This window comes from Carcharodon carcharias, chromosome 2 (assembly GCF_017639515.1).
Source record: "Carcharodon carcharias isolate sCarCar2 chromosome 2, sCarCar2.pri, whole genome shotgun sequence".
Lineage (NCBI taxonomy): Eukaryota > Metazoa > Chordata > Chondrichthyes > Lamniformes > Lamnidae > Carcharodon > Carcharodon carcharias.
Window position 1 is genome coordinate 39,891,024 of NC_054468.1, and position 25,425 is coordinate 39,916,448.

General features: G+C 42.2%; 1 protein-coding gene across 1 annotated transcript in view; it reads right to left on the reverse strand.

The window, feature by feature from the left end:
- mcf2l2 (MCF.2 cell line derived transforming sequence-like 2) overlaps window positions 1-25,212 on the reverse strand; it is a 273,896-nt gene extending 248,684 nt beyond the window's left edge. Inside the window, 2 exon segments of the mRNA XM_041204959.1 lie at window positions 17,577-17,675; window positions 25,035-25,212. Of these exon segments, the coding sequence (XP_041060893.1) occupies window positions 17,577-17,675; window positions 25,035-25,212 (277 nt within the window).
- Between the last annotated feature and the right edge of the window lie 213 nt (window positions 25,213-25,425).

The window sequence follows — 25,425 nt, forward strand, 5'->3', positions numbered from 1 at the left end:
CTCGCAGGGCTCTCACCCGGTAGAAGACAAGGTGAGAGCTATTAGTGAGGCGCCAGCAACGAAAAATGCCACAGAACTCAAGTCCTTCTTGGGAATGGTTAACTACTACAGTTTTCTCCCAAATTTGTCAACAGTATTGGCTCCATTATACAGGTTACTCAAGAAAAACCACAGGTGGACTTGGCAAGCCCCACAACAACAGGCTTTTATGGCAGTAAAGCAGTTACTACATTCATCAGCCCTGTTGGTACATTTCAACCCAAAGAAACAATTGATTTTAACATGCGATGCATCCCCTTACAGAGTAGGGGCAGTATTCTCCCATCAGATGTCAGATGGCTCTGAATGGCCCATTGGCTATGTTTCAAGAACATTCTGAGACAGAACGAAGATACTCACAAAAAGAAAAAGGCGGCTTATCCATTGTAGTTGGCATTAAGAAATTCCACCAATACATCCATGGCCACCACTTCACCATAGTATCCGACCGCAAGCCACTACTAGGCTTGTCTGGGGAAGGTAAGGCAATACCCCCAATCGCCTTGGCATGCATCGAAAGGTGGGCACTGATTCTAGCTGATTACGAATATACTTTTATCCACCAGCCAGGAAGCCAGATTGGCAATGCCGAGGCACTGAGCCGATTACCGCTAAAGGACAGCAATGTGTATGTCCCCCTCCCTCAAGAACTTGTCTTGTTATTAAATTTTCCAGATTCATCACCAGTGAATACCAAACAGATCAGAGAATGGACCAGTTTTGCCTCATGTCAGGGAACAAGTCTTGCAGGGATGGGCTAACGAACCAAAGTCGGACAAAATTAAGCCCTACTTTAACAGGAGATACAAGCTCATCTGTCAGGATGGAGTCTTACTGTGGGGAGCAAGAGTCATTGTGCCTCTCAGAGGAAGAGAACCATTATTGATTGAATTGTATAGCACTCACCCCGGCATTGCCAGAATGAAAATGTTGGTGCACAGCTACTTATGGTGGCCAGGGATGGACACTGAAATTGAAAACATGGTCAAGAGCTGCATGCAGTGCCAACAGGTGCAGAAATTGCCTCCTTCTGCTCCACTGCATTCCTGGGAATGGCCAGGGAGGCCCTGGGTCCGCTTCCATGTTGAACCATGGTGAAGTCAGTGCATATGTCGGTTGAAGATCGGATAATCAGGAGGCATATAGATCACCTCAGGAAATGGGAAACAGGTCCACAAGAAAAGGTGTGCCAAACATTCCCGTTGGAGTCTACACCACAAGTAGAAGGAACTCCTGCTTTGGAAGTACCTGCAGGAACTGTTGAGCCTGAGAGAGTCGAAGAAGCAAATTTGCAGGTTCCTGCTAGGGAGCCTAATGGACAGATAACTCCTGAGAGGGAGGCCTCAGATAAACCATTCAAAGTTGTAGAACTACGACAGTCAAAGGCTTCCTGAGAGACTGAATTTGTCAATAGTTCATTTTTATAAATAGTTAATATATTGTAAAATGTACTTTCAAGTAAACGGAGAGGGATGTGGTAATCTGAGGTGTAATACAGCTTTAAGAGACTGTGAGCAGATTGACCATGTAACTGTAACACACAATAGCTGTGTAGGCATGGGCTACAATGTAAATGTTAGTCTAGAGTAGGGTTTGGTTGGAGAAGCACACGTGTTAATGCTCTGTTGTTTGTGTAAATAAATAGTATGAGCTTCATTTCACATTGGTCTCTGCATCTGCTGTATATCGTAATCGACTCACCTGCCAACAGATAAGCGTGCAACCGGTTCGCGAGCAAAGCGACCCATAATTAAAACATAACAGAAGCCATTCAACCTATCCTGCCAGCACCTTGTTAGAAAAATTCAAAAAATGGAAGGATGAATATCACAATGATGGGATAAAAATTGAAAATTTCGTCTTAATGTTTTCACACAATTGAAAATATTAGCCTAGATTTTGCAGTGTGGACACTACCTCAATTTTTGCCTGTTTTTGCGATTTTACTCTAGTGGTAACTGATTTCAAGATCTGCCCAATGGTGTGGTAAAACCATTATAGCCAGGGGAAACTGTTTTACCTGGTGGTAGCTATTACTAGAAAATTGTTTTGAAAAATGTAAAAATGTGACAGTAACCTGATCAGCCAGATCACTTGTCAATTGTACCAAAGTAAAAGGCATTTTGTGGTTATCCTTAATCTGTCTCTCCATACTCCAACTTCTGATGGATATGTACATATCAGATGAGGAGAGGATTGAAATTAAAAATGGATAAGCTGTAGATATTCAGGAGATTTGTCAGTGTCTGTGCAGGGATAAACAAAGTTACCATTTCAGGTCAATGAAACAGTTGGAGATTGGTTGGTTAAAATGAAAGTTGATTTTGTTGCTTCTCACTTACTCCTAATAACAAATATTGCTATGGGAACCCATATGGATCCTAATTAAGCATACCTTTACATGGAACATGTGGAACATTCTTTATTCCAGTCCTACACATCTGTTTTTTTGGCAAGTTGATTATATCAGTGCCATTTCCTGCTTTAGCCCTGAATGAATTAGTCTATCTCATAATAGCTATGACCTATTTTCAATTCCTTCTCATGGAAACCTGCTGTTTAAGCCTCTAGTCATTTCCAGAATCATCTTATTGGTGCACTTGTTATGGTAGGGAAGCTCAAGAGCATCTTGGAGTGATTATGTTAGATTTAGTATTTTAGTAGGCTGAGTAAAATTCTCCGGAGTTCAGAAGAATGAGAGTTGGTGTCATTGAAACGTACAAGATGCTGAAGGGGCTTAACAGGAACAGCCACAGGATAAAGGGCCGATCATTTAGGGCCGAGTCAAGGAGAAATTTCTTCAAAGGGTTGCGAATTCTCTACCCCAGAGGGTTGTGGATTCTCCATTACTGAATATATTTAAGGCTGAGATAGACAGATTTTTGGTCTATCAGGGAATCAGTGGAGTGGGTGCAAAGTGGAATTGAAACCGAAGAACAGCCATGATCATACTGAATGATGGAGCAGGTTCAATGGGCTGTACTTTTGCTCCTATTTCTTATGCTTCTTCTGATCTTCTGATTTAGCTTTGGACAAGCAGGGACACTTTTCACCAAAATAATACTGGACTTAAAAGGTTAAATTATGCCAACAGGTTACATAGGCTATGCTTAAGTGAAAAATGTTAAGGGGTATCGATTTGACGTGTTTTAGTTGACTGAAGGATTTGACAGGATAGAATCTAAGAATAGAATCAGAGGAAGGTTTCACCACAGGAGGCAGCCATTAGGCCTGTCGGGTCTGTGCCAGCTCTCTGCAAGAGAAATTCACTCAGTCTCACTCCCTCGCCTAATCCCACTGCCCTACCCTCTCCATACAGCCTTGTATCAATCCCAAAATATTCCCACTGCTCCCATATCTCTTCATATAGCCTTGTATTAATCCCAAAATATTCTCACTGCCCTCATATCTCTCCATATAGCCTTGTATCAATCCCAAAATATTCCCACTGCCCCATATCTCTCCATATAGCCTTGTATCAATCCCAAAATATTCCCACTGCCCCCATTTCTCTCCATATAGCCTTGTATCTATCCCAAAATATTCCCACTGCCCCCATATCTCTCCATATAGCCTTGTATCTATCCCAAAATATTCCCACTGCCCCCATATCTCTCCATATAGCCTTGTATCAATCCCAAAATATTCTCACTGCCCTCATATCTCTCCATATAGCCTTGTATCAATCCCAAAATATTCCCACTGCCCCATATCTCTCCATATAGCCTTGTATCAATCCCAAAATATTCCCACTGCCCCCATATCTCTCCATATAGCCTTGTATTTATCCCAAAATATTCCCACTGCCCCCATATCTCTCCATATAGCCTTGTATTAATCCCAAAATATTCCCACTGCCCCCATATCTCTCTATATAGCCTTGTATCAATCCAAACTAATCCCAGTGCCCCACCTTCTCCCCATAGCCCTAGGTTTTCTGACATTATAATAGTTTTAGGAGTTCCAATTAATACCCTCAAATTTAAAGAATAGAATATTGGTCAGGATATCAAATTAGAAACATCAGGTTAGTTAAAATTTGATCTGATTGAATTTTTAGCAAATCGTTCAAATATTTACTGATGCAGAGTTTTTTCTTCAGGTAATGGGGACATAGGTCTTAAATTATTAAAAACTTAATATTGTTCATCTATTTTTAAAAAGCAAATATAAGATGCAGCTGATGAAAAGAAGGTTAATACTGCATTATGATATGCCTCCTGGGGGTGGGGGAAGGGAGGCAAGAACATATCCATATTCCATGGTGATCCATGTAGCTAATACTTTGGCTTTCAAACTCAAACTTCTATTTTTACTATCCTGAGCTGTGCAATTTCTGTCAGTGAAGGTAAACCTCCCAAAGCCAGGATTCATTTCTAACATACATCCAGATGGTTAAAAAAATTTTCTACATTCAGACCTTACTTTGCTTGGAGAAAACTGTATAGGTGCTGTAATAGCTACCAATTCATGAAAAATCCACTGCAAAAAATTCATTCCAACTTCTGTTACCATTTTCAAGCTATTTTTGAATCACACAAATTAAAATAAGCCTGATGTAAACAGTTTATTTCAATCCTGCTATTTGGTCTCACTGAAATGTAATACCTGCCTGTAATACATGCAGTAATCTGATAGTACCTGCCTTGGTTCACAGTATGTAAATGGTCGGGAGGTCAAATTGACTTTGGATAAACATGAACAAAACTAAACATGATTATTAGCCTGAACAGGTGGTCTTGTGCTGCAGTGCATAGCATCCTTGACTCTGAGCAAGAAGCTCCAGGTTCAAGTCCTACCCAGGATTTGATGGCCACGGAAGGTGCCATCATAATGCGGCCAAACAGGCTGATCATCAACCTGTAAATCCTTCCAATATACCTATGGCAGGCAGTAAGAGCTGGAAAGTCGCCTGGTCAGTCCGAACCGTGTGGTAGCTGCAGAGCAACAGCCTCCCCATGTTAAATGACTCCACTCGCGAGCTCTAGCCAGCGAGGAGGATACTTGCAGTATTCCGTAGCAAGCATCCTCCTCATTTTAAGGGACTGCTAGAGAAAGAGAATGTAGTAAGCCATGGAACGGAGGTTTAACATAACTCCTCTGGGTAGGGAAGCAGCAAATGTCAATTTACAGCACAAAACCTGGAAAAAATCTAGCCTTGGGCTAACAAGTGCCAAGTTTGCTACTGCTACATTAGTGTAATGATTGTCTCCAAAAAAGAAAAAAGCCAAACATTCTCCCTCTCACTTTCAGCTGTGCTTTACTTTCAACATCTTCACCATAGCCATTGGCTAGTTGCTAAATTGGACCAGCCATATCAACACTGTAGTTATAAGGGCAGGACATAGGATCTCTGTGACATGTGGCTCATTCACTTGACCCTTTATAGCCTCTTCACTAGCTACAAAGTACAAGTCAGGAGTGTAATGAATACTCACCACTCACCTGGATGGGTGATAAAAGGTGATCTTAGTGCTGATGCTGATATGGAGTCTGAAGTTCATCTTGGGGAAAAATATGACACTAAGTTGCAAACAGTTCAGCCTCAGACAGTTGCCTAGGAGAGGGATGGAGCCACTAATCAAAGAGTGGAATTTGTAGTGGGGTCAAAGACAATGGATTTAATGAGTTTCTGCTCATCCAGTATTAGATATTAGACGAGTAGTCTGATAATTTAGCAACAGTAGAGGAGTCACGAGCGGTAATGGTGAGGCAGAGTTGGGTGTTGTCAGTGAAAATGTGAAAATGGACACTAGACAGAGTATCCAATACCTCCACCACAAGTGAACTGTGGCTGCTATTTGCAGGAAGCCCTAAGGCCGCACACCCACCTTATTTTGACAGTATCTCCAATCCTACATCTATCATTGAAAAGGCCAAGGGTGCCAAAGTAACGTGAACACAACAGCAAAAGCAACAACTTTGTGACAGCAACAAAAGTAAACTATCCCTCCTCATCGTTCTCAATGTGTCTTTAGCCTTTGATATGGTTGACCACATCATCCTCCTCCAATGCCACTTGGCCACTGTCCAGCTAAGTGGGCCTGCACTCGCCTGGTTCCATTCTTATGTATCTGGTCGCATTACTTGCAATGGCTCGTCTTCCCTCTCCCACACCAACACCAATGATTTATCCTTGGCTGCCTTCTATTTCTCATCTATATGCTGTCCTTTGGTGACATCATCTGAAAACACAATGTTAGTTTTCACATTTTCATTGACAACACCCAACTCTGCCTCACCACTACCACTCATGACTCCTCTACTGTTGCTAAATTATCAGACTGCTCATCTAATATCTAAAACTGGATGAGCAGAAACTCCCTCAAATTAAATCCATTGTCTTTGACCCCACTACAAATTCCACTCTCTGATTACTGACTCCATCCCTCTCCTAGGCAACTGTCTGAGGCTGAACTGTTTGCAACCTTGGTGTCATATTTTCCCCCAAGATGAGCTTCAGACTCCATATCGGCGTCAGCACTAAGATCACCTTTTTCCACCTCCATAACAATACTGGTCTCTGCCCCTTCCTCAGCTCATCTGCTGCTGACCCACATCCATGACATGATCATGAAAACACACTCCTGGCTGGCCTCCCACTTTCCCCCACGTCTGTAAATCTGAGGCCATCCAAAACTCTGCTGCCTGTGTCCTTACTCACACCGTTCCATTCACCCATCACCCCTGAGCTTGCAAACCTGCTCTGGCTTCTGGTTAAATATGCTTCGGTTTTAAAATTCTCATCCTTGCCATCAAATCCCTCATTGCCTTATCTCACCTTATCTCTATAATCTCCTCCAGCCCTCCAAATGGGCTTAACTAGTCCTGGCCTTGAAGCATGACCAATTTTAGTCATTCCACCATTGATGGCTGTGCCTTGATCTGTCTAGACTTTAAACTCAGGAATTCCTTCCCTAAACCTCTCTGCCTCTCTTTTTTCCCTTTAGAATGCTTTTTGAAACTATTTCTTTAACCAAGTTTTTGGCCATCTGCCCTCATATTACCTTATATGGTTTGTTGTCAAATATTGCTTTATAATGCTCCTTTGAAGCGCCATGGAATGTTGTATTACATTAAAGGCACTTTATAAGAACAAGTTGTTGTAGTTGTACATCAGTGAGATATCCTGTGTTGCCTGCAATAAGCAGCAAAGATTAACAGCAGAATCTGCACTAAATGTCACATTACAACTACATCACTATCAGCAACCCCACAGCAACATTCTTTTGCTGGTTTTATTGTTTTCCAATTTGACATTTACTCTGGTATTGAATCCATACAAGCTCACCCACATTAAGATAGGAAGGAGTTAGGATTATATCAGCCATAGAGAAGGGATCATCTAGTGGATGCAATATAATGAATAATACACTACTGTATATCTCCAAGTGATGGAAAACTGCTTGTAATAAATGTACTGATTATATGCTAAGTGTATTACATTTCTTATGTTGAGATAAATTTCTAGGGAGTGTGAGTCTGCTGCCCCCTTGTGACCCCATGTAGTAGAATCATTTTTCACCAGTATCAACAATTTGAAGATCTGATAATGTTAGTATATTTTCTTATTGTTCCTTTTCCTCTGTCTGTCATAAAATACATTTTCTATTTTTCCATCTTGATTGTTGCTCCTTTCAAGGTAACAAATATCATATTATAAAGATACTGCGCTAAACATGGCTGTAGGCCAACTGTACCCACCAATATGTATGTGGAAATTGGACGGCAAAGTTTCACAACTGCATACCAAGTTAAACACGGACAGCTAGATATTGCTGCCTGAGATGCCCTGTTCCTTCAAAAGCAACGATATAATGGTATCTCATCACCTGACGCACCATTGAAATACATTGAGTAGCATGAGGTTGCCGTACTTACCTCATATAATAATAGGTATTCATTTAATGGTATGATAAGTCTTAACTATTGCCGAACAACCTCTCTGGCACTGAAAACTAACTTCTACCAGTGTGGTCTGATTCATTCAGATTTATTTAATGTCGGAGATTTAGAAAATAAAAGAAATGTAAACGGAACATTTTTACCTCTTCTTTCTGTCATTTTTGTTTAACTTTCTCATAGTCAGATCTTTCCTCTTTTAACATGTTTTCTGGACCTGATTTGACACTGAATTCAATATTCTAACTGACACTCCCTGGTTCAGACTTTGCACTGTTCATTAACAGCTCTTCAAATGATTGGTTAAGGAGATTCATATTTCTTGCCCGGTTTACACAGACCCCAGCTTTCTTCCAAAGGGCACTGTGCCAAAATACCTCTACAATTTACAGTAAGTCCCAGTGCAAAATTCCATAGAGAGCCTGTGGGCAAGTGCGAGTGTAATGATAGGCCCAAATTGTTTGCCTACCGCTCAGAGTAAAACGCAGTCCAATGGCACCTTGCTTTTGAAACAATCAAATCGACAAAGGGTGAATATAGGAAATTATTTGGTAAGCTTCTGAAACAGGGAAAGTAGAACCAACCCAATTTTAAGATTTATTAGAGTATCATTTGAGATGGTCCATGGTATAACTGATGCCCTGGCTGCCACTAATCAGTTTTATCATTGCAACCTTAATGGTCATTTGTTCACATTTATCTAAGGAATAATTTCATCCACAGCGACTGCTCATGTTTGGGAAAGGTTCAGAGTTCAAAGTAATACACAAATCAGAAACCGGCAATCAGTCAAAAGATATAGAGAAAGTCGTTATTCTTGAAGCAATTCAAATTACAGATCGCCTATTCCTGATTTTTTTGGGTGACTAGCAACACTAGGGTCCTAAAACTTGTCCGCTCTGGTGGTATTTTCTAAGCCATGAGCAACCCCATCTGTAGAGATGACAGCTACTGTAAAATAATATGACATTCAAAACTACAAAAAAGTTGCAACATTCACTAAAGCGTATCTGTAGAAATAATTCCACAGGGGATGATAATGGAAACACTTTCTACACATTTTGACAAGAAAAACTTGGGTTCTGGAGCAAACAGATTACACAAGTTTATAAAATGAGACTAAATAATAAAAACAAAATCACAATACAAGAATTCATTTTATTCATGATGATTTACTTTATGTTTAATTAGTCTTTGTAATTTGTACTTCAAAACTAATGGAAAGATTATTACAGAACTAACAGAGACTTGCAAATCACAGGCTGTCAAATTAATATTCCATCATTGCATCCACCCCTTATGCCATTTTTTCTCATGGCACCCCCATCCCTAGCCATTCCATCCTTTCCATGCCATCCTTCTGATGCCATTTCCTCCTTCCCACTCTTCCTATGCCATCCCAGTCCCATAAATTCAAAACATCTCAGAGATGTAATGTATTTTAAAGGTTGACAAACGTGGGGAGGTTGGCTAAGTTTCAAAATTAGATTTTTGGTTCCTCCATTGCATTTGTGACTACTTTAAATAATTTAAAATTTTCTTCTTTCCCCAACCACTTAAAACCCAGGTGACACAATGAAAATGTGGAACTCGCCAACTGGTAGATCATTGGCACGAACCCAAGTCTTATCATTCCATAATATGACACAATGTATGAGAATAAACAAAATGATTGGCTTCCAAAATTTCAATATCTACTTTCACAATGGCAAATATCTTACTTCCCCTATGCCGCTTCACAAAGCGCATCGTATTAGTGCAATGGATAACTAAGCAGTTTGAGATGGGGATTGCATATTAATCCTAGGTACTCATCTATTTTGGGTGTGGGGTTATTTTGCATATATTATTTGATACTTTGTTTAGAAAGTTTCAGTTCCCTCCATGACCATGATCTGCCCTACCAACCCCCCAACACACAATCCACTCCCCCTACAGGTCTCTGTTGTCAGCCAGCTTGGTGCAGGAGCCAATCAATGTCCCACCTCAGAGAACTCAGCTAATCAGTCACTGAACTAATACGGCTGAACACCAAGCTAGTTCAGGTCTCTTGTTGCAGGGATCAGGCAGGCACAGTGCTCACAAATTGGCCCAACTACTGCAGCAAAACATAACCAGCCCCTACTTATCTGATTAAAGTACAGTAGTAGTCAGTACATTCTTCTTGGAAATCTATCTTTATGTGGCATTAAGTTCTGACTGATGTAAAGTTTGAAATTTCCTTTTGTTTATTTTTGTCCCTCTTTTGAAAAACGATCTCTGTCAAATTGTATTGGTTTTAAATGTTCTCTATTGCATTTGGACAGACTACAGAAGCTAGAGAGATAAGTTCAAAAAGAATAAGAAGGAAAGTCAGCTACCAGAATTCCCACAATGATCCAGACTGTTCACAATCTCAATTTTTTTATTCTTTCATGGGATGTGGGTGTCACTGGGAAGGTCAGCATTTATTGCCATCCCTAATGGCCTTTGAAAAGGTGATGTTGAGCTGCCTTCTTGAGCTGCTGCAGTCCACCTGGGGCTGGAACACCCACAATGCTGCTGGGAAGAGAGTTCCAAGGTTTTGATCCCCCAACAATGAAGGAACTATGATGTAGTTCCAATTCAGGATGGTGTGTGAATTGAAGGGGAACTTGCAGGCAGTGGTGTTCCCAAGCATCTACAGTCCTTATCATTCTAGTTGGTAGAGGTTGCTGGTTTGGAAGCTGCTCTCAAAGGAGCCTTGGTGAGTTGCTGCAGTGCATCTTGTACATGGTACAAACTATTGCCACTGTGCATTGGTGGTGGAGGGAGTGAATGTGTAAGTTGGTGAATGAGGTGCCTACTAAGTGGTCTGCTTTGTCCTGGATAGTGTCAAGCATCTTGAGTGTTGTTGGAGCTGCACCCATCCAGGCAAGTGGACAGTATTCCATCACACTCCTGATTTGTCCATTGTAGATAGTGGACAGGCTTTGGGGAGTCAGGAGGTAAGTTACTTGCTGCAGGATTCCTAGCCTATTACCTTCTCTTGTAGCCACAGTATTTATATGGCTAGTCCAGTTCAGTTTCTGATCAATGCTAACCCACCAGCATGTTAATAGTGCGGGATTCAGTGATATTAGTGCCACTGAACATCAAGAGAAGATGGGTGGAGATGGTCATTGCCTGGCACTTGTGTCGTGAACGTTACTTGCCACTCATTGATCCAAGTCTGAATGTTGTTCATATCTTCCTGCATATTGGCACCAATTTTTTTTCAGTATCTGAGGAGTTGCAAATGATACTGAATGTAGTACAATCAAACATCCCCACTTCTGACCTTACAACGGAAGCAAGGTCCTCCTGCACCAATGTTCTGGGACTGAGATGATTGGCCTCCAACAATCGCAACCATTTTCCGTTGTGCTAGCTAACCAGTGGAGAATTTTCTCCCTGATTCTCACTGACTTCAATTTTGCTGGGCTCCTTGGTGCCACACTCGGTCAAATGCTGCCTTGACGTCCAGGGCAATCACTATCACATCTCTTGAATTCAGCTTTTTTGTCCATATTTGGACCAAGGATGTAATGAAGTCAGAGGTTGAGTGGCCCTGGCGGAATCCAAACTTATTATCCTATTTGACCCCACGCTAAACTTCTGACCTCATATATTCTCCATTAGAATGCCTGCTTATTTCCATCTCCACAATTTTACTCGCCTGTATCCCTACTTCAGCTCATTAGCTGCAGAAAATCAGGAATGCCTTTGCCACCCACAAAGCTCAACGAATTTAATTGTCTCCTGACTGGCATCCATGCTTTATCCTCTCCTTACCATATGCTTCAGCATATCCAAAACTGTGCTGCACATATTCTATGCCTCACAAAGCCCCACTCACCCATCACTTCTATCCTCAGAGGCCTACGTCGACTCCCTGTTCCACCATACCTCAGATTTAAAAAGATCCCTCCTGTGCTTAAATTCTTGAATGGCCTGACCTCTCTCTCTCTAGGTAACCTCCTGGGGTGGTACCCATCCCTCAAATGCCTCATTCCTCAGACACTGACCTCTTGTGCAAACTATCTCCCTTTCACTTCAAAACAAGCTGCCTAGGCCCCACACACTGGAGTTAACTCCCTAAAGCTTTCCACTCCGAATCTCCAACCCGCATATAAAAGTCTCCTGAACAAAGATGGAATAATATTATTGGAAATCAGAAGTTTTCCCAGTTTCCCTGCAAGTGATTCCAAGACTTTGCTTTAATTGCATCCCATTTTTGCTGGATCCAGTGCCACTTGCTCCTTAGCACAACCCCCTTTGATCAACCATGTGGTCACCCTTCCTAATATTTCCTTTGATTCATATTTAGCATCATTTTTTTATCATGCCTTTGAATGCCCTAAGGTTTTTCTATGTAAAATGCACCACATAAATGCAAATCGAGTTTGTATTTTGAACAAATGCTGGTACAGCCCCAACTGCAATTATTAACTTGCTGACAATACAAAGTTGGGTGGGAAAGTAAGCTGTGAGGAGGACCCAAAGAGTTTGCAGTGGGATTTAGACCAACTCCTCTATGCGGGACATAGAGTTCGCATGCCTGACTCCAGACTCCCGAAACATCTGCTCTACTCAGAATTCAGTCGTGGCAGGAGACTCCCAGGAGGACAGCGGAAACACTTTAGGGATGTCCTCAAAGCAGCCCTGAAGAGGTTGACTCATGGGAATCCTGGGCTTGTGAATAACCAGAGTGGAGAAGGCCCATCTGAGAAGCCACTGAGCACATCAAGAGGCTTTGATAAGAACACGCAAAAGCAAAGTTGAGGCATTAGAGGGAGCATAAAAACCTCCAAACAACTCATCTACCCAACCCTTCAAGCAACCACCTGCCCAGCATGTGGCAGAGTCTATAGATCATTCATTGGACTTATCGCCATCTCAGAACCCATCCAGAGCGGAAAAAAGTCATCCTTGATCCTGAGGGAGTGCCTAAGAAAAAGAGACACAGTTTGGATTGGGCAAGAAGGTGACAGATGGGGTATAATGTGGGGAAGTGTGAAATGATCCTTTTTGATAGACAGAGTGTAAGACAGAGTGTAAAGGCAGATTTTTTTAAGAAGTTGAGGAATAGTAAATGTTGGAATGCAGCAGGATTTGAGTGTTCTGTACACAAATCACGAAGTTAACAAATAAGCATAACAGGCAATTAGGATGGCTAATGGTATGTTAGCCTTTATTGCATGAGGATTACAGTTGAGAATAAGGAAGTGTCACTGCAATTATATGAGGCTTAGTGAGACCACACCTGGAGCACTTTGTATAGTATTGGTTTCCTAACCAAGGAAGGATATACTTGCCCGAGAGGGGATGCAACTAGTTTGATTCCTGGGATGAGAGCACTGCCCCCATGAGAAATTCAATAGAATGGATATATATTCTCTGAAGTTTAGAAAAATGAGAAGTGATCTCATTGAAACATATAAAATTCTTAAGAGGTTTTAACAGATTGTGAGGCAGTTTCCTCTGCTGGAAGAGCCTAGAACTAGGGGCCAGATGTCAAGGTGAGGCATCAGCCATGTAGATGAGGAGGTCTTCACTCAAAGGGTTGTGAATCTTTGCAATTCTCTTCAGCAGTGGGTTTTGTTTGCTCAGTCAATGAGTATATTCAAGATTGAGATCACTTGATTTTTAGGCATTAAGAGAATCAAGGGGCATGGGGATGGGGTGAGAAATTGAAGTTGATGTATAACTTCAGCAAATTAACAGAGCTGGTTCGAGGGGCCCTACGGCCTACTCTTACTCCTACTGGTTATGGTCTTATGCTCTAATCCAGTAGTGACAACAATGAAATATATTTTTTTGATGATGTTGGGACCTCTATGTATGCTGCCCAAATACAAACGAAAAGCACTTATCACCAGCCTTTCAATATTGGTGTGCAATTTGAAAACTCTTAAGTAGATAGTTTGTTCATCTCAATTAGTAAAATGTAAACAGTAATACAATTAAAAATGCTTGTAACCAATTTTGACCAATTCCAAGACCTAGGGGCAGTACAAAGATGATCAACAAAACTGATGACTGGTGTCAGATAGAAGGACTAAGTGAACTAAATATGTGGGCTGTGAAATTAAATAGGGCCCAAAAATAGATGCTTCAGATGCAGGGAGCACACATAGTGCCTTCTAATTTAAACGATTGTGGCATGCAACTACGCAAAATGCAGTGTTGAGTAACTGCACACCAAAGCAGGGCATACAAAATCATGAGGGACTAGCATGACTTAAAGTTAGCCTGTTGACTTAAAGCCAGCTTCCATCTCTTAAAGGGGAGCTGCATTGTGGCTGGAGCAAGTGCTTGAAGTCATTATACAACTGATTCCTACCTGGAAAAGACACAAGAATGACACAACATGGCATAGAGTGGCCTCCAAATATCTCCAACTCTCCATGGGAAGCCTTGGTGCAAGAGCTGGTGAAGAGGCTGGTGCCATCAACCACAGTAATCCAGGAGGCCCTCCAAACAAACTCTGCAAAAACAGTGGGATCGGGTAGCAGTGGAAGTCGATTCCAGGAATCTGGCTCAGAAGACCTGGTGCAGTACTGCAAAAAGATCAACGCCCTCACACGAGTGGACAAGGTCAGTCAATGTATCTTCAAGTGCCATATCCTACCAATTGCACCACTAGCCTCACTGAATGCACCATACCTCTATCACCAATCTCTATCAATCATGACTCATAGCTAACTTCATAGCTTCATCACCCTCACAAAAAAAGGCTCAGAGCTTGTACACACTGCCAGCTATTCAAGCACGATAGCTACATCATAAAAATAGATTGTATCACACTCACTGACACACTTCCTCTCTCTTGCAGTACATGGTGGTGCATGACCAGAGGCAGCAGAACCTAACAAATTGGACCGGTGGGGGTGAGCTGGGGTGCAGGGTGTTGGGGGGCAGGCATGGCTGAACATCATTACCTTCATCGGAGCGACGGTATCCTCTTACCTAATCCTCCTTCTCACATCCAACATCCCCCTCATCCCACAATCTTTTTTGCTTTACAAGCTGCAAATGCTGTAAGCATGTTCCTCTTGCATTCCCCTCTCCCCTCCCTGCATCATAATCTTGTGCCCTTTTCCTTCCAGATAACTAGAACCGTCACCTGGCCAGGTAGTAGTGGTGAGCAAGAGATGGAAGAGTAGGAAGACAGGGATGATGGAGGTGTAGGGGTTGTGTACTGGAGTCGTGAGACATTTCGCCAAAGTATAGGCCTTGTTGCCTAGTTCTCTCTCTTGTTTGTCATGGTGTCTCAAATGCAGATGCCACAGTGGACTGCTAGAGAATGAAGGCATCATTACTACTGCTAGCATACTGGATGTTGATCTGCATGATATGTTGCATTTGGTCGCACACCAGGTGGCGTCAAATCCCTGTATATTTCAGAGTTGAAATGGTGCCTGCAAAACAATGTGCGTGCAGTCAAAGGCACCTGGCACCATGGAGAAACCAACGGTCCTTGCAAAATCATTTGGTCAGTCCACTTGCTTTCTTCTGATAAGAGAATAAAATGCATCCAGCTCTCTTGTAATACAGAGACCTTCTGTATGGAATAATAGATGGAAACTGAAAGATGTTGATCTCCTGCTCCAACCTCAATGGAGCCCAATGCACTTAGGTTCAGTGCCACGATTACCTTCAAAGCTACTGGCAATGCTGTCCTTGCCCTGCTTTGAGACTGAAGTAGTGGTTGCAACAGGTGACAGATTTCAGTGAAGACATCCTAGTGAAGCAAAGACATCTGTTCCTTGTTGAGGTTCAGGTGAGAGAATAGCTCCCTGAACAACCTGGTTGGATATAGCCTCCTGCTCCTTCTCCCGTTCCTTCCTCCTCTTTCAGCAGCTTTTCCTGCTCTGTGTTGCTTCTGCTTTTCATCCAAGGGGGATGCATATGACTGTACCCATGTCTGGGAGCAGTTAGTCTGTGCAGAAGCTATGAAGTCAGAACAACGTTCTTCAGCACATGTTACACCACTCTCTTTAGACTTTAGCAACCTTAAACATTATCAACTTTAAATCATTAACCACTTCAACAATTGCAGTAGCAGCCAATAGAAATCAATCAGCTACTAAGCTGAAAGCATTTGATGATCCCTACAAATAGCACTTGTGGCAGGGCCCTTCCTGCTGCCGAACTTTGTGTTCGGCTGTGAGAGGTTAAGAGGTTGTTAGCCGGAGCATGGAGCTCCTAGATGACAGTGCTGGTGTCAAATCAGCATTACATGCCTACTCTGCTTACTGCTAGCAGATACTCCCTGTGCATGCGCTAATGCTCAACTCAAACTATTAGCTGTCATGTCTAGCGCCACAACAGTAAGATGCATGCACATCGTATTGGAAGCAAAATGGCACCAAAACTTTAAAAAACTGAGTAATATGGAGTTGAATTTGGTGACCCTGCTCTATTAACGTAGCAATTTATTCAACAACATTACCAATTTTTTATCTCTATTCTCTGTCCCACCAGACTGCAACTCCTCCTGCTCTGAAGCCAGAGATGCTGAACAATCTGCTTTACTGCTACCATCAGTGCAGCTCCTGGATTAGTCATCAGTATTATACTATGGGTAGAATATTTATATAACTAGGGATGCATCTACTTTTAGGAGTACATCTACAGTTTTCAACTGTCTGTTTGGGGAAATGTTAAACCGAGGCCCCCGACGTCCTCTCAGGTGGATGTGAAAGATGCCTTGGCCATAAGTAAGCAACAAATTATTTAGTCATTATCTTATTGCTGTTTGTGGGCCAGCAAATTAGCTCATTTTTTATTCTTTCAATGGCTGTAAGCATCACTGGCAAGGTCAGCATTTACTACCTATCCCTAACTGCCCTTGAGAAGGTGGTGGTGAGTCACCATGCTGTCCATGTGGCATAGGTACACCCACAGTGCTGTTTGGAAGGGAGTTCCAGGTTTTTGACCCAACGACAGTGAAGGAGCAGTGATATATTTCCAAATCAGGATGGTGAATGGCTTGGAGGGAACTTGCAGTTGGCGCTGTTCCCATCTATCTGCTGCCCTTGCCCTTCTAGGTGGTAGAGATTGCAGGTTTGGAAGGTGCTGTTGAAGAAGTCTTGTTGAGTTGCTGCAGTGCATCTTGTAGATGCCACTGTGTGTCGATGGTGGAGGAGGTGAATCTTTAAGTTGGTGGATGGGGTGCCAATCAAGTGGGCTGCTTTGTCCTGGATGGTGTCAAGTTTCTGCTGTGTTTCCTACATTACAACAGCGACTATACTTTTAAAAAGAAATTTATGACTCCAGGATGTTCTGAGATTGTGAAAGACATTATATAAATGGAAATCTTTCCATCTTTCTTTCAACATATAGTTAAAAGTTAATTAAGGTTAAACCATAAAACAGCGAAACTGCAGGAGAAATGCAAAATTGTCTAAATTCTCTATCGAGTACATTACATTCAGGGTTATTTTAGCTAAGTACAACATGAATATATTATTCTACAAGGACTGATCATTAGATATGAGGCCAAGCAGATCATGAGTTTAGCTGACTGCCTGTGGCACTGCACCACATTAACCATTATCATATGAAACTTTTCTATCATGTTCCAGACAACCCCAACAACACTAAAGAAGAAAATACTTCTAATTTCCCACCTGATAGTATAGCAAATTGTTTCTGTAACTGTTCGACGATATCAGCCGCAAGCAGGGGTCTTATTTCTTGTTGCATGATTTCATCTGTGGAGAGAGTAAGTATAATCCAGTGAGTCAGGTTCAGGACCGAGACAAAGTCACATTGTCAAGTAAGAGAAATGTTCGGGAATTAAAAACAACAACGATTTCCCAAGATGCCACTTAGGTTTCAGTCATAAGGCTATCTTATTACTCAGAAGTGTCATGATATGTTGGAAAAATCTCCCTGCCTTCAGTACACGTACTTATATTCAGTGTTGTTTCAGAGTTAAGTGAACACAATTTAAGAGTATATGCAGTAAACAAATCAGCTGAACCTAGGCTGCTGTTCTTTGATCAAAATGTACATTAAATTTTCTCCCAGTCAGACTGTAATAAATACTTTGATTTTCCGACAGAGCACCTTTTCATAACGAGACTATCAGAATCTATTGGTCCATCTTCCAATGGCTTCAGCTGTGTGTAACTTAAAGGCCATTCTTTTGCCATGAGTATTTCCTCTTTGTAGCCATTTTTATCTTAGCAAGCAAACAACTCATTTTGTAGAAGGGAAGTACTATAAAAAGGAAATACGACTTAGAATAACTTGATTAGACCTTATTAAACATAAATATAGATTATATCCATCCATGTAACAGAATAAATAAAGCAATTACAGGTTCCTCTTATCAATAATTATACACACTACAACAAGATACTGCTTTTGTTAAAATTACATTTGTTCATATGGTGCTTCAAACTGTGCTAGAAATCTAAATAATTGCCCTAATGGCTACTGTTAAGACCAAGAGGATGATTATATGCAGAGCAGTACAACAACCAGAATGTAGTACCATGTGATTTAAACTGCAGCAACATTGGATTTTAAATTAGTGAATGCTGCAGCATAATCGCGTAACCTCTGTACGACTTGACAAAACGGACTGCAAGGCTGCATGTTACTCAAAATGAAAATTAGTAAATTGCAGAGGAAATATGCACATGGTTAGCCAAGAAAATTGAAATCAGGTTTATTTTAGTACAGAAAGTAGAAAGTGAAAGCAGTGAACAGAAACATTGGGAACATAAATAAATTAAAAATTTGTGCCCACTGCTTATGTCTGCAAGCTCTCACTAATCAGTGCCACACAGTAAGTGAAAAATACCGAACTTCACTGCTGTGCGGATAACACGGGGCACTTTATGCTCCAAAATGTTACACTCATATATTCACAAGAAAAATAAAATCATTTCTTTTGCTGGCATTTTAATGTTTTCCATTAAAATAATGAACAATAAAAGCTGTCAAAATTCAAGTAAAGTGAAACTATGCCTGTTTCTTATTCAACATCTCTATCTTTTTTCTGGGTACAGAGCCCTGAACTGAGCCTTCCATTTGTGATCTCACTAGTGTTTTACAGGATGTCAGTGTCAATTTTAGACTTATATTTTTGTACCTCATTGTATACTCAAAGAATGGGGGTGAAACAGAAATACTCATACAACTAGCCTTGCACTCTGCAGCAAGACAATATTTTACCTCATTTATATTAGCACAGGACAATTAATATTGACTCAAAGTTGGATCAGCCTATACTACAACTTTATTTTAGTTCATCTAGAGTAAGTAATACTAGAAAAAGTATGAATGCTTTTGTTTTGAAGTCATAATTCATAAGTAAAATATAATTTTCTCAAATCATGTATTGTGCTTGTTATAACTAAAACTATGAACGTTTTACAGCTCCCTTTGACAATTCAGTGGTCAATGCTGCTGAGCCACACACACCTGGCTGGTGTCGATAGTTGTTCATTGCTGGGACAGCGGTAGGGACACTACAATTGATCTTCAAGGAATTGCGGGTGTGGGGTAGGAATTCAGGAAGGATCCCTGGTTCTGATAACACTTCATTGAAGCACCTTGAGATTTTCACTATGTTAAAAGTGCTACACAAATGCAAGTTGTTGTTGCTATTGCTAGTTACATTGGTAGAAAATGTTTATCTGTGAATACTGGATAGGGCTAGCTGTGATACTCTCATTAGTCAAAAACAAGTTCATAACCTGCTTGACTTGTCCACTCCAACCTACCTGCCACATTGGTCCATAACAATCTTAGGGGAAGTGACCATTGCACAGTCTCTATGAAACCTTCCATTGTGCCATGTGCCACTATCATCATGGTAAAGGAGACAGTCCAAGGATAGATCAAACAGGCTAAAAAGAGGCACTTCAGAGACACTACAATGTCAAAACCACCACAATCTGTAACTTTGTAACCCGACACATCCCTCATTCATCCATCAGTGTTACACCAGGAGATTATTTTGGGTTCAATAGAGAGTCTATAAAGGCATTCCAAGAGCAACATCAAGTACATCTCAGAAAGCCTAGTGAAGCTATAGTCAACTCTGTCTGCATGTTAAAACACCAAAAGCAGGAGACTATAGACAGATCTAAGCAGTTCCACAGCCCAGCGATCAGAGTAAAGTGCTTTAGTTGTACCACATCCATTTGTGAATGGTGATGGAAAATCAGATGACTAATTCAGAAGGAAGGAGCTCCATGAAGATTATTATGCTCAACCAGCTCAGGATGAGTGCAGGAAACAATGGGTGGAATTTGATGCCCCCGAGCAAGTTCAGAGCCGGGGAGGGGGGGGTGGTGATCTTGTGGTCGTGCAGGAGTATATGGGGTGGAGATCCTGCCACCCTCCTGCCTCCCTCCAATCAAGCCAATAGAAGCCCTTAAGGGCCACTTAACGGCCTCATGCAGCCACCTCTGGTATTCAACCAGTGGCAGGCAGGGGACTTGGCATCTGGGAAGGCTGCTCAGCAAATCCTGTTGGGTTTGCCAGCAGCCAACAGGGCTGTTCTTCATTCATGGACTCTGTGTACCTCATTGAGGGACCTAGCATTGGTCGGATCCCCGCCCTTATTTTGGACACCCAAATCCTCCAACCTCGCCAGCGACCCTCCCTCCACACGACCCCCATCCCACCCACCAGCACCCACCTCTCTCCAGGGATCCACCGGCAATCCCTGATGAAGGCCCCACGGTAGTATCACTAGTGGCCAGCACTCACAGTGGCGCTACCAGTACTGGAGAACTGTCAGCCTCTGATTAGCCAACAGCTCTCAGGGGTGGAACCTCCATCCTACTTAGGGTTTGGTCAGACGGTAGGCCCAACGCTGCCAGGTAAGTGTGTGATTGGAATGTAATCGTGTCTGGCCTGCTGGAGAAAAGCAATGCAGGACTCCCATCATTTCTCCAACTGGTGGGTGAGACCCCTGACATCCTCATTAAATCCTTGCCAATATTTGGGCTGAGAGTGGTGGATGATATTCACTCCTTTTGGGTGCCTGGAAAAGAAATCCAGAACTTTATTCTTATTGCTATTTATTTTAAAAAAGGATTTCCTGCTCAACCAAAAGTTGGCTGCTTCAAGTCACATAAACACAGGGTTGGCCCTTTGTTCTAGGAACTACGACGAGTTACAAAAACAAAATAATTCTTTTCTCAACCATGGTATCTCACACCTCATTGTACAGACCTCGAATAATCATGAAGCCAGGAGACTCACACATCGAAACTTATTAATCCTGCAGAGCTGCTAAGAGTCTCATCTCAGGCCTGGGACTGTCCAGGTCCATTTCAAATGAGGACAAAGGGACATTATTTGCTTCTGATAAGCTCACCTTTCTAGCAGAGTCAGTTGGTCTGCCTAGACAATGGCTACCTGCCAGCAGACCCTCAATATGGATAGTAACTCTTTCAACAGCTAATGACTGAGACATTATCAGTCCTGAAATCAAAGCCAATTCTAGATGCTGGATTAGCATCCCTTTAGAAATCATTGTGGGGAAAGGTCACATGACTTGAGTGACCGTTTTGAAATCTCTGAATTCTCTTTGAGAACTGAAATCCTGACTGCTGTTTTAACATCAACTAGAAAAGACACCAGCCAACTGGCTGAGCAAGCAGTTACCACATCTCAGTTCCTCTAAGTCTGTCTCTGCTCAAAGATTTCCTACCATTGCCTGCAGAATTGACCCAGTCTCTGTGTATCTACTTCATCTGCATCATTCATACCAAACTGCAAAGTGAACTCTACAACTTCTGTCCTCACCCAGGTGAACTCAAACTCCTATGTGAAAGAATTCTGCCTTGGGCTCTGACTCTAGACTCTGGAAATCATGTGAACTAATATTCATTTATATGGTTCTTGTACTGTAAAGCTCCTTTTTTCTATCCCCCCTGTGCTGTGTGTGCGTACAATGGAGCTGGAAGTTAAGGACACTCCTCCCCCATTTTTTTGAATGTGAAATAAACCTTCTAAGTTAATCATAACATGAGTTTGCTGCAGATTATTAGTAAAATGGATCACACAAACTGAGGGACTAGGAAACCATGCCACTGCATACTTTAAAAATAATTCAAAACACTTGCTTACAGACAGGTGGTGAGAAGAAATAAATGCTGTTTACATACCTGCCTCCTGTCCATAACACTTCACAGAAGTGACAAGCCATTTGCAAGACAAAACTCAAATACTTCCTACCCTGCAGCAGCAGCACCAACACTGAGTTCCCCACCATCAAGATCTTGGGAGTCACTGCTGACCAGAAGTTTAATCAAATCAACTATATTGATACCATGGCTATGTGAGCTGGGTACTTTGCAATAAATGGCTCAGTTCCTCCACCATCCAGAAGACTTAAATCAGAAATGTGAATTTGAATGGATCAGTACAGTTACAGCAACAGTCAAGAAACTCAACATCATCCATCCCCTTCACTACTGGTACTGGTTACAGTATGTACTATCTGCAGAATGCAGTAGATTAACTTACCATGTTTACTTTGACAGCACCTCCATTTCTCGCAATGTCTAACACTAAGAACGAGGACAGCAAGTTGTGGGAACACCATCACTTACAAGTTCTCCTCCAAGTCACAGGCCATCCTAAATTGGAAACATATCACTGCCATTCATTCATGTCATGTGAGCTCTGCCCAAAGACTCATTGTCTGCTGATGCTTCACCCTGAGCCATTTCCTTGTCAGTTTTTGTCAGTGGTAGTTTGCTGTTGCCTTTCACTTTCAGGGGTGTGGTGAGGAGATAGGTCCCAAGTCTACCTCAGCTGGAATGAGAATCGAATCCGCGATGTTGGTGTTATTTTGAACCACACACCAACCGTCTAAGCCACTTACTCATCGTTACTGGGTCAATATCCTTGAATTGATTACCAAACATCATATGAAGAAGGCCCACAAGCTACCTTCTCAGTGAAAATAAGTATGACCTTGTCAGTGTTGCTTACATCTTAATATCATGTTTTTAAAAATAGCCTGTTAACACTCAGTGCCATATGAAAAATATCCCCTTAAACAGTGTGCTGGCAGATTGCTGGTCCACATGGAACCCTACAGCTATGTTAACAGCCAATTCACGGAATTCAAGACCAGAGAGTGCATTAAACCTACAACGAAAATGACAGAATGTAGGTTAGTAGTTCTTTGTAATCAGTTTAAAACAGTGTTTGGATTCACCGGATAGACAATTTTCCCATGGGCTAGAAAAGATGCCATTCTTGTCTGAGTTTGACCCTTCAACAAAGGAGAATGACCAGTCCAGCCACAACTAATCAGCGTGATGCCTATCTTCTTCTTGTCAGGAGCATGTAAGTTTAATTCTAATTAGTGTAAATGATTATGGGCATATTTCTTAAGATTAGTCTGTAGACAAATTGAAATAATTGTTTTCCAGTGGTTTGTATCAAATGTAACATCATTGTCAAGAAAAGAAACATGGTGCTTATGCTATTGAAACGTTTAACTGTTATTTTGCAACTTTAACTATTAGTTGTTGAAGAAAAGGTCATGTAAAATGAACAAGGTGCAGCTTGCATGATCATGCCTGTAACTATAAAATGTTAATTTGTAGTTCATTGTAGAATGTAACTATGATAAATTTAACTTTCCAGATCTTACATGTATATACAGTGTCAGGCGTTGTTAGGCAGAAAATTCATGCAGCTGGTTTGTAGCTTAGGGAGAAGGAGAGCTTTTGTGTTTCAATCACACAAATTCTACGTATTCCATAGAACGTGATCAAATATTTTTATGGAAAACTGAATATTTGAAGGAAAGGAAGATACAGTGGAATTAGTTTTTGATTTCTCTAGCAAAGATCCAACACAGACATGACGGACCAAATTTTCACCTTTTGTGCTGTAAACCTCTACGGTTCTATGACTACTCTTGGAAGATGTTTATCCATTGCCAATGAACTGATATGGAATCCTCTAAGAAGATTGAAGGTGTTATATAAATGTATGCTCTTTACTATTTATTTTCCATGAGGCTGACTTCTGAAGTTAGAGAGTTAAATGTTTTCCTTCTGCGGCTCTGTGGTTTGTAGACATAAGTGTGCAACACAGACGGAATCGTCCCAGATTTGCACAGAGTGGGAAAAGGCATGTTTTACCCACCAGCCATAATGGTGAGTTTTCGCATGATTGTGTACCATTCCCGGCAGGTCCTGCCTCATTAATAATGCATTCCGGGAAACACGCTGGATTGCTGGTGGGGTGGCCTCTGATTCGCCCGCCCCGCCATCACTCAGTCCTTCAGTAATCCGGGCGCCATATTTAAAGGGCATCCCTGCACAGAGCTAGCTCTCTCTAAGGGTTTGGAAGCTGCTTGAAAGTCATGGCTGCCAAATGGAGGAAACGTACTGCCCCCAAATTTTGCGATGCCTCCCTCAGGTGCTTACTGGATGCAGTGGAGGGCCGCTGTGAAGTCTTCTATCCCCGCTCTGGGTGAATATCAGCGAGCAAGGTCACCAATCCAGCATGTGCAAGCGTCAAAGAGTTGCATCATTCTCTGTGTGTGCTCTCAGCACCTTTGAGGTGGGGCTGGCCCCCACCTCTTCAGCACTTTAACCGGTGATGCTGTGCTCCTGAAGGGGTCAGGTGCTGAAGGCTGACAAAGGATCAGGTGCATTTAAAGTTTCACGGCTGCGTCTTCATGATATGATCCTAATCGCACAGTGCAGATGAATTGCCCTCAGCCAGACAGGAGTCAGACATTCACGGTCGCAATGTGAAGATCTATGGAGTGATCTCACTGCATGTCATCATCATCCTCCTGGAATCTAGTGACTATTAGGGCCTCCTCTGCATCTCCATGACATGAGCCTGAGCACTGAGGGTATGTGCGCTGCCATCAGCCACACAGGAGTCAAATGTTCACAGATTCAAGGTAATGATGTCAGGACTGTCCTCACTGCATCTTGTCATCATCATCCATGAATCTTGTGGTTATAGAGGGCATCCTGAGTGTGCCTGCCTCATCTGACCAGTGTGATGGACTGATCGCAGGCATCCTCGCCTTCAAGGACCTCATCACTGTTATCACCCTTTGATGTTCTCCTTATCGGAGGATACGTGTAGCTCTTCCATCTCCTCCTCAGCCAGGTCCCCCCCCCGCCAAAATTGCAGCACCAGGCTGTGGAGCGCGCAGCAACGATGATGTGTAACACCCTCTAGGACTGTATTGCAGTGTTCCACTGGACCTGCCAAGGCACTGAAACCATGCGCAGTCTTCGGCAACATTGGTTCTCGGTCATCTGCAGGAATGACAAGCACCATTTACAGACCTTGGGACTAGTGAGGCACCTACGAGCGACGGCTCTCTGTGGATCTTCAGCTGTGTGTGCAGTAGGTCCTGCTGCCCCTTCATCTTGAGGGAGGTGCTCCTCCCTTTGCTGAGCCAGGCGCCTCCGCCGTTCTCCTCTTCTTCTTCTCTGGTCTCTGTAAGCCATGAGG